Source organism: Maylandia zebra, linkage group LG5 (genome assembly GCF_041146795.1).
Source record: "Maylandia zebra isolate NMK-2024a linkage group LG5, Mzebra_GT3a, whole genome shotgun sequence".
Taxonomy (NCBI): Eukaryota; Metazoa; Chordata; class Actinopteri; order Cichliformes; family Cichlidae; genus Maylandia; species Maylandia zebra.
The window spans coordinates 42704534-42714694 of NC_135171.1; the positions used below are offsets into that span (position 1 = coordinate 42704534).

At 45.1% G+C, this 10161-nt stretch overlaps 1 protein-coding gene across 1 annotated transcript; it reads left to right on the forward strand.

Moving 5' to 3' along the window:
* The first annotated feature begins 837 nt into the window (after positions 1-837).
* Positions 838-7427, forward strand: snrpb (small nuclear ribonucleoprotein polypeptides B and B1). Its single transcript, XM_004558940.5, has 7 exons — positions 838-998; positions 4467-4618; positions 5915-6026; positions 6111-6263; positions 6345-6474; positions 7075-7206; positions 7290-7427. The coding sequence occupies exons 1-7, from the start codon at positions 996-998 to the stop codon at positions 7328-7330; spliced, it is 723 nt and encodes a 240-aa protein (XP_004558997.1). The 5' UTR covers positions 838-995; the 3' UTR covers positions 7331-7427.
* The last annotated feature ends 2734 nt before the right edge of the window (positions 7428-10161 follow it).

The following is a 10161-nucleotide window of genomic DNA, read 5'->3' on the forward strand; positions in this document are numbered from 1 at the left end:
TTTTGTATTGCACTGAGGTTTAAATCATCAGTTATTTATTTATTTATTTATATAGCACTTTAAAAACACACCTGGTAGACCAAAGTGCTGTACAATACTAATACGCACATAGTAATAAAACCAGATATAGCAATAAAATAAAAATAAAAAAGGTTTAAATAAAGGTTTGAATGGAAAAAAAGAACATAAAACATGTCTATGGGCACTGATTTATTTACATCATTTAGCACATTTGTATTTTTACTCAGTTGTATATAGTATTTGTATTTGTATTCTATTTTTATCTTATTGTATATTTATTTTATTTTATTCTACTGTATATAGTATTTTATTTTATTCTATTCTGTACAGTTGTGTACTGTATTTATTCTTATTGTATTCTAATTTTTGCCTCATAACTTTTGCACTGTCCACTTCCTGCTGTGACAAAACAAATTTCCCACGTGTGGGACTAATAAAGGTTATCTTATCTTATCTTATCTTATCTTATCTTATCTTATTTAAAACTACAGCAGCCGAGCTGAGTGCCTTAGATCTCATAAATCAGGACGCACTGCTCTCCTTACATCAGTGCTGGCCCTGGGTTCACCTGGTATCAGACGGGTACCAAAATTTGCAGCAGTAAAATCATTTAGCTGATCTCAGACCAGCAGCCAGCTGTTTGGTGATTCAGTATCAAAGTGAAGCTGCTTCGCTGACTGCAGAAGATTTCTTTATTTTAATGACGTCAGAAAGCATGTACATGCAAACGATCCGTGAGCGGTGAACGTGAAACTTTATTTGAACTTGTTAACGTTAATTAACGTGATTAACAATTTCAGTCTTCGCGCAGGAACATTTTGTTCCTCGCACAGGGGGAATCTTTTCGGCGTTGCCACAGTTTCCGGTCGGCTGTGCGTCATTTCCTGTAGTTCCTGTTAAAGGCGGCCTGGCGGGATCTCCGCGGGTCAGAATTTTTTAATCCGGTGTGAATCAGAGCCATCGGAATCGCAAACATGGTGAGTACCGTTTCCGGCGATGGTTCGGGTCCCTGTCGCTGCGGACAGCGCGGTATCGTTTCAGTTACCGCTCATTTAACGGTTTACATCGGGGAGAGGGAACGTCGCACAGACGTCAGGGAGGCGGGGGGTGTTATTGATCAGACCCGGCTCTATCATCAATGCCGAGTTCGAGTCCACCTCGGGGCGTAACCGAGACCTGGGGTTCCGGGGGCAGAGTCCGGATTTTACCGGGACACTCTTCTGGTCTCCGTGCCGGTAGGCCTCATCTTCCCGAGCTGCTGGAGTGGCGCACACGATGAGCGAACTCGGTGGCAAACAGAGAGGCTAACGGCTAACAGGGTCGAGCTAACTTTATTGAAATAACTATATTTAACTTGTGCTACAGACAGGTCATAGGTCAGAGTGGTGCACTTTTATTGGGAAAGGGGCTTGCAGCATTGGGTGGCTGTAGCTTAAATAAAATGGTAAATGGCCTGTATTTATATAGCGCTTTACTAGTCCCTAAGGACCCCAAAGCGCTTTACATATCCAGTCATCCACACATTCACACACACATTCACACACTGGTGATGGCAAGCTACATTGTAGGCACAGCCACCCTGGGGCGCACTGACAGGAACAAAGCAGGGCATGGGAAGGTTGCTGGTTCGATCCCTGCTGCTCCAGTCCAGCTCCATGAATAAAGACCATCTCTGAATCGAGGAGGAGGCCTAAGGTTACATCTTTCGCCATCTTACAATGCTGTGATTGCAGCCATTCCCCAACTCTCTGTAAATGGTACTCATGGCCATTGATCAGTGGGTTTTGGTTAGTGGTTGTTGATCAATGGTTATGAGAATTTGCATAATTATGATTAAGGAACTGAGCACTCAGCCCATTGTTCTCTCAGTGGGCTGGTTTCAGTCATGCAAACGTACTGTTTATAAGATTGAAACCTGCAGTCAGCTGAGACTGAAGAAGTCACTTGGATGAGTGATGAAATGTTTCTCCCACAAAACGCTACGTCCAGATGAACAGAATCAACTTTTGGAGACTCCATGAATAAAGTATTATCAATCAGCCTGCAGGTTAGATGGAAGACACTATCTAGAGTTCTACTGTTTTATTGATATGTGCTGACCCTTTATTATGAAAGCACCTGTATGCTCTAACACCTTATCGTTACAGGTGAATTATTCTTCAGTTATGCATTGTAACTTAAGCCATAACCTGATGTGCACCTCCTGAGAAATGTAACTACACATTGGGTTGGCATAAACTTGGCGTGGAAGGTTGCGGTGTAGGAATAAAAGGAGTGTACAGTAACATCAGTTAGAACGTAGCATTCCCACAGAAGTTGAGCTTCAGTTTACTGTAGTCTCTGTTAGTTCAGCAGGGTTTTATTCTGAACCGGTGGGACAGTGACCACTTTCCTTCCTGTCCCGGTCACAGTTTGAGCTTTGTTTCTGTCATTGTCTAAGAAGCTTAGAAAGAAAAGCGCCTGGACTTCTTTAAGTTGCTTGAAGACGTTTCACCTCTCATCCGAGAAGCTTCTTCAGTTCTAGAGTCAAATGGTGGAGAGTCCCAGATTTAAACCCCGTGGGAGTTTCCCCCCCAAAGAGGGACTAATAATAAAAATAATGTACACTTTTTATTGATCCCCGTGGGGAAATTCTTCTCTGCATTTAACCCATTCACTCAGTGAAGCAGTGGGCAGCCACCAGTGCAGCGCCCGGGGAGCAGCGTGTGGGGATGGTACCTTGCTCAAGGGTACCTCAGGGTAGCCGTTCAGGGGATTCGAACCCCTGACCTTCCGATCATGGGGCAACCGCTTATAGGGAAGCGCTGTATAAGGTTCCCGTTATTGATGTTTGGGTGGTTGACCGGAACGGATTTTCTCCTGTCACTTTCTCGTCATCCCTGACGTGCTCTCCGTTGCAGTGTTGCCAACTCCTCAGTAAGGAAAATCGCTATTGGTTGTCCTAGAAGTCGCTAAATGACGTCATCGCCTAATTTGCATAATTGGTCATGCTAATCTAATTGTAACCTATGTTGTTGGAGAGAGAAATAACATCGTGGAAGAGACATAAAGTGAGTAAAAAACGTCCTAAATGCATTTAGTTTATTTAGAACTACAAATTAAATTTCTTTTAGCAATTATTGGTTTTTTTAATGTCACAATTCCAACCCTGCTCCTTTGCCCGGGCTTGGACCGGCAAAAGTGACCCGAAATAGGCACTCTGGTGGAATTACTTTGTGTGTGTGTGTTTATGAGTAGTTTTAAACCTTGTGATCCACAAAACAGCATAAGAGTAAAAGAAGAACTGACTGCGTTACAGCACCCGCTGCTTGTTGAAAGTAAAAGCGATAAGCGTTTTCACGTCTTTTTTAGCAACTTTTTTTCTAAAAAAAAAAAAAAAAACTCGCTAAAGGGTCTGAAAACTCTCTAAATATAGCGACAAAGTCGCTAAGTTGGCAACACTGCTCCGTTGTTTTTTCCCTGCTAATTTTAGCATCACACGGCACAGCTTCTGTATCACGTGGTATAAGGCTCCGCCCTTGTCATTTGTTGAGCAGGAAGAGTGAGCGCTTGTTTTCATGCAGAGTACGTCCCGGATCAAAATGCGGTACAGTCGTCGTCTTTTTTCTTTTTTCTTTTTTTCTTTTTTTTTTTAAATGGTTGTCATTTGGAAATGAGATCGCACATAAGTATGAATCGAGATTGCAATTTTCTAACGATTAATCGTGCAGCCCTACTGTTTGGTCTCTCCAATGTAGAGGTCTGGGCATTCCTCGCTGCACTGTACAGCATACACCACATTGTTAAGTTTGTGTTTTGGAGTTTTGTCTTTGGGACGAACCACTTTGTGTCTGAGTGTGTTGCTGGGTCTGAAATACACCGGGATGTCGTGCTTGGAGAAAACTCCTGAGTTTCTCTGATACACTGCCTCTTTCGCTTTTCTTTCCAAGCTCCTTAGACTACGATGACCTGAATGGCTGAGAACCTTCACAGACATATTTCTGTCATCAAAGGAAGTTGTTCTGTTAGGTCTGTCTTGTGGAGGTCCCCTCAGCTGCAGTTGCCTTGTAATGCCTTGTGCCTTGCTCTCATTGGCTGGTTTGGTTGCTCACCTCAAAGCTGTGAAGTTCAACTTGGGACCGCCCACTTTGTTTTTGTTTCTGGCTGAATGCCATTGGGCGTCTCATCACTGAAGCACGTTGCCCTTGAGGTGAAGACACGTAACCTCTGATATGCTGATGGGGAGCCCCTGGTTTCTGACCCCTTACCTGTCTTAGCTCTGAGAACTGGAGACTTTCCTGAGGAGTCTAAAAGAAGATGTTGATGATGGAACTGGCGTGTCTCTTTGATTGGTCAGATGCTGATAATATTGATGTTTTTGATGAGGGTATTGATAATGTAATGTGGTGGCTCCAATGGTGAGTCATGATGATGATGTAACACAGCCCCTCTTTCTGATTGGTCAGACGGTGGGGAAGAGCTCAAAGATGCTGCAGCACATCGACTTCAGGATGAGGTGCATCCTGCAGGATGGGCGGATCTTCATCGGCACCTTCAAGGCCTTTGACAAACACATGAACCTCATCCTGTGTGACTGCGACGAGTTCAGGAAGATCAAGTAAGTGATCTGGCTCCACCTATACACTGGATTAAGGGGTGGAGCTACAGGTGTTAAAAGTCACACAGAGAAAACCAATCGAACCAGAGGCTGCATGTCACTAGCCAGGGTTAACTCTGGGTTTTATAAGGTGTCTTCCACAGACAGCGATCCCTGTGAGTGTAATCTGATACAGTCACATAAGTGTCTGAGCTGAAGCAGCAGAAACTGGTGATTTTTGGCACAGAGCGGGAAAATAAACATTTCAATTACAGAGAATGATTTGTCTGAGCGTGCTCAGTGCTGTTCTTTGTTTCTAAGGTGATGGTTGCACATCAGACCGGGGTAGCTTTAAACTGTATCCATGGAAACATTAAAGCTTCCTGTCCACATCTTGATAGAGACAGAGTGCACACACCTGAACACCTTTTCAACCAATCACATTCATTCACCCTGATCTGATTTCATCTTTGCAACTGAACGACACAAGGGGTGTCCAAATTCATGGGCTGCATCCTCCTGAGGACGTCACAGCGACGCGACGTTTTTTGAAGGATGGGTCGGGTGTGTCCTTTGTGGCCCACCATATCCCAGAATTCATAGCGTGGCCCAGCCAATTGCAGTTTCCAACAATGGCGACCGCTACTAAGTTTTAATTTTACTCTTATTACTCTTTCTGGGTCACAAAATAAACTTTGAAGATATTTTCAGGCGAGAAAGTAGCTGTGTAAAATCAAATATCTGCTCGGTTTATCAAGACATCACATATTTGCAAAACTGCTCCAACGTTTTCGGAGACGTCTGCTACCCACCAGCTCGATGTGCCAGGCAAACTCCCGGCACATGGTTTTCAGATCACAGCCGTCTTTCGCTACTCAGGTCAAACATGATATATAAGTCACTTGGATAACTTGTTTTATTTGTTCCTGAGTAACTCAGTTTGGCTGAGATCAAAGTTATTAGATTTTAAATAAAACTTTAATAATCCCCCCGGTGGGTTCCTCCGGGGTTTTCACACAGCTGAATAAACATCAAACAGAAAACTGATTAAACAGATGTGTGAGACGGTTGAGAGTTTACTCCAGTGTCCTGTTATATTTCAGAAAGCAAGGAGCAGACGGCGAGGTTATTAAACTCCTGTGAGTCAGCAGTGACGCTAATGTGAAGGCTAGACCGCTCCATTTCACAGCCTCGCACTTCCGGCGTACCCGACCTTCTGAGGACCCGGCCCACGTAGACCGCGAAGGCCGGGTCCTCAGGAGGATGCAGCCCATGAATTTGTAACCACACCGTGACTAATTTCTGGGTGTTTTTCAGGCCAAAGAACTCGAAGCAGCCGGAGCGTGAGGAGAAACGTGTTCTGGGTCTGGTGCTGCTGAGGGGGGAGAACCTGGTCTCCATGACAGTGGAGGGCCCGCCCCCTAAGGACGTGAGTGGCCCCTGCGGGAGGAGCTTCGTGAAACTGTGTTTGTTTGTGTTGAATTAATTCTGACCTCTGACCCCTCTCCTACAGACGGGGATCGCTCGTGTCCCATTGGCAGGCGTGGCAGGAGGGCCAGGCGTGGGGCGGGCAGCAGGTCGCGGCGTTCCCGCTGGTGCTCCGATGCCTCAGGCACCAGCTGGCCTTGCGGGGCCGGTCAGAGGTGTGGGCGGACCATCGCAGCAGGTAAATATGGTGATGCCAGCTGGTCTCAGTGTGTGTGTGTCTGAGCACGCTCAGTGATGACAGTTTCCTGTGTTTGGGCAGGTGATGACGCCGCAGGGTCGAGGGACGGTTGCCGCCGCCGCAGCAGGCGCCAGCATCGCTGGGGCGCCGACCCAGTACCCACCTGGGCGAGGAGCCCCGCCCCCCATGGGCAGAGGAGCCCCACCTCCAGGTCAGTGATGTCACTGTAAGACAACTTGGCAACAAGACCAAGTTTGATGTGATGTTTCTTTAAAAACAAATAAAATCCCAAGAAGCTACAGGTGAGGCACCAGGTGCGTTCAGATTCCTCAGTCATGTGACCTGCATTCTCCTCATGGTGCTGCAGTGGTTCCTTTGTCACCTGTAGAGAAGGAGACCCTGGACCTGTAGTTTGTAGCGCTGACCATCAGAATATGACCTGCATAAACAAAATCACAGCAGAAGGAGAAATCAGTGGGAGGAGTCAGATGTGGGTTCGTTAGTCCGTACTCTAGGTTTCGTAGTTTAAACATGGCGGGCATGCAGCGTCAAGCTGAGGAGTCTGTTGGTGCGGTCGTTGCTCCTCTCCTTTTCTTCACCTGGAGACTGAGTGATCACCTGCCCAGGTGTGAGGCTTCTGCTCTGTGGCCCTCTGTGAGCACAAGGGGAGGAGCCTCTTAAACAAAGCGCTGCTCAGTGATCATGTGATCATGTGATCATCCTCTTCATTATCAAGAATCAGTTTACTCTCTTACAGGGTCAGCTGTTCCCTGATGATTGGTCCATTTTAATCTCTCCCCCCTCTCTGCAGGTATGATGGGACCGCCCCCTGGCATGCGACCACCGATGGGTCCTCCAATGGGCATGCCACCTGGTCCGGGTCGCGGCGCTCCAATGGGTATGCCCCCCCCAGGCATGAGGCCTCCTCCGCCGGGCATGAGAGGTAAGATTTCACTCTGGAAACACCCAATCGGATCACATCGTGGTATTTATCAGACCAATGTGACTTGTGCTCTGCTCTTTCAGGACCACCTCCTCCTGGGATGAGACCTCCCCCACGGCCCTGAAGAGGCTCCACCCCTTCACACACACCTGTTGTATAGATTTTTTTTTTTTTCAACTTCTGGTTTGTGTTTTTTTTTTAAATAAAGTTTTTCAGTGTGATTCCACTTAGTTTGTGTAGTTTGTATGGTTATCACTTCAAGAAGCCAATCAGAGCCTAGGGGGTGTCAGCAGAAGGCGGAGCCTGTGGCGTCTGAGTGCATTGCAATCATCCCTTTTGCTCAGGAAGGGTTCTCACTGAGAGACGTGCTCCAAAGTATCTGCATGGCAGCGATAATCAGCTGTTCCAAACACTAAGGAAAGGAGCTTCAGTGCTTCCTTTAGATCAGCGGTGGGCAACTCCAGGCCCCGAGGGCCGGTGTCCCTGCAGGTTTTAGATGTGTCCTTGAACCAACACAGCTGATTTAAATGGCTAAATTAGCTCCTCAACATGTCCTGAAGTTCTCCAGAGGCCTGGTAATGAACTAATCATGAGATTCAGGTGTGTTGACCCAGGGTGAGATCTAAAACCTGCAGGACACCGGCCCTCGGGGCCTGGAATTGCCCACCCCTGCTTTAGATGAAAGTATTAATTCGGTCTCCAAAGTCAGTCCATGGCTGTGTCCCAATCCAGCGACCGCACACTTCGAGTACGCATTTTGAGACCTATTACGTCACAGCGACGACGACGACTATTTGTACTCCAAATGCGCCGTCCATTTCCCCAAATTTGAAGTGTGGTCCAGTGTATACTTCCTGGTCCCATATATCCCACGATTCATAGCTGGGTGTGGATAATTTAGCCGAAAAATACGGCAGAAGCGGAGCGGCCGAAGAGTGAACTTTCAAAAGTAAGTACCAAACGGACTTTAACGTGTGTTTGAACGAGCTGACGGTTCACTCGTTAAGCTGAAAGAAAGATGCTTTAATCACAGCAGTCACACATGTGTCCACTGCACCATCTGGAACTCTTCTTGTTTACACTCGTAATAACACAAACACTAAATCCTGCTTCTCTGGTGCTGTTGTGTAGCAGTGTGTACACCTGAGACTGTCACCTGTCTGTCTGTCCTGCACTCTCTCTCTGTTTCTTTCTCTCTGATTGTGGAATAAAAGTATGAACATGTGTTTATAAGTTACACTTGTGTCTGAATCCTGCAGCTTATCACACATTTGATTTCCATGTGTGACGACTGCAAGTGTCCAGAGTGAGGACAGACTGAGGGACCCACTGCTGCACATCATCTCTGAGGCTTTGCACCCCTGATGATCCACCAGGACAAACTCAGCAGTGTGTGAGGAAGAGGAGGAGGAAGAGCCAGCAGCAGCTGACAGATGGAGAGAATAGACAGACTGTTCCCTGTTTGTGAAGGACTGCTAGGAAAGTTTAACTGTCTGTGCTGAATCAGTCTTATTAGGCAATGTTCAAATAATGTGATCATCCCAGTGTTTCCAGTGTGGGAGAAAGTACTCAGAGTACTCAGGGCCTTCAAGTTACACACTATGAAAGGCAGCAACAAGTTTAATGTTCAGAAACCTAAAGTCTGTATCCGCAGCAGAATGGAGCTAAAATAAATGTTGGTTTCAGTTCTATGAAGCTTTGAGTATTTTGGATCAGTAGCTGCTGTGTTTGTTGCATCATATTGCTGTAATTGTTTATATGCTTTATATATTCTGAGCTAAGTTGATCTATAGTGTTACATCATATTCTATAAGGATGTTATGTGTTTGTAGACTTTCTGCCCAGTTTGACCCATTTAGCAGACGTCAGCCTGTTTAAGGCTCTGATATCTATTCTGTGTGACTTACAGCAGTTATGACATGGTCTGATTTTCTCACCCAATAAAGGAATATTTCATATATCAGTCTACTCTTCATTCTATCAGACACAGTTATCACAGCTCCTACATTTGCTTTTTACACATGTATGTAAGCATTGAGACAAATTTAGTGATGCCAACATATTAAACGAACAATATTTGACTCATATATAACACATCTATATATACACTGTCACAGATACTCGTCTTTGAGTGAAGATTTAAGGTGATAGAAAATATAAATAACTGCAACTTGAATCTTTGACCCAGAGTTCAAGCTCTGCTGTAATAAATCATAATAATCTGACAATACTATAATATTGGCCATATTATATTTACATTACCACAGTGAGATGACTTTAGTCTCATGAACAACATCAGCTAATTGTTATTTACTAGCTAATCTTAAACGACTGTTCAGCACAGGAATGAAGCCCAACAACCATGTTTTTACTGTGGCCTCAGCCTCAACTAATCAAAGTGATGTCATAAAAATGAATGAACAACAAAACACTTTTCTCCTTCATTTCTTTTTTTGACACTTTTTATTTGTTTAGGAACATTTTTATGCAACAAGATAAAAGAAAAAAGAAAAAACAGAAACAGTATGAGGTCATGGGAAGATAACATACACCTGTACATACATCTGCACATCCACACATACATACGTCAACAAGTCTGCATTGCTAATTCTATGCATCAAAGGGTGCTGCCACAAGCTGTAAAGTCCAGCCATTTTCTCCATCGTCTCCTTCCCAAATCTCCCTGCAGTCGCAGAGTGAAAGTCATATATTCCATCAATTTGACGTCTTCCACTATAGAGGTAAAAAGTGTTACAGTGGGAGGGTCTCTACAGAGCCAGCGTTTTGTTATGGCCTTCTTCGCAGAAGCCAAGAGAACTTTCAGAAGGTAAACATCATCTGCAACTAAATCGTCTGTAAAACATCCCAGATACAATGAGGTAAATGTACAAGACACGTGGAATCCCAACACCTCTGTAATTATCTTTATAACTTCCATCCAGAAGGGTCGTATGA

Bases quoted from the DNA above. Each gene is read 5' to 3' on its own strand.
- snrpb (XM_004558940.5), top strand. The intron at 6,027-6,110 runs GTGAGTGGCCCC...CCTCTCCTACAG, and splicing joins AGGGCCCGCCCCCTAAGGAC to ACGGGGATCGCTCGTGTCCC. The intron at 6,475-7,074 runs GTCAGTGATGTC...CCCTCTCTGCAG, and splicing joins CAGAGGAGCCCCACCTCCAG to GTATGATGGGACCGCCCCCT.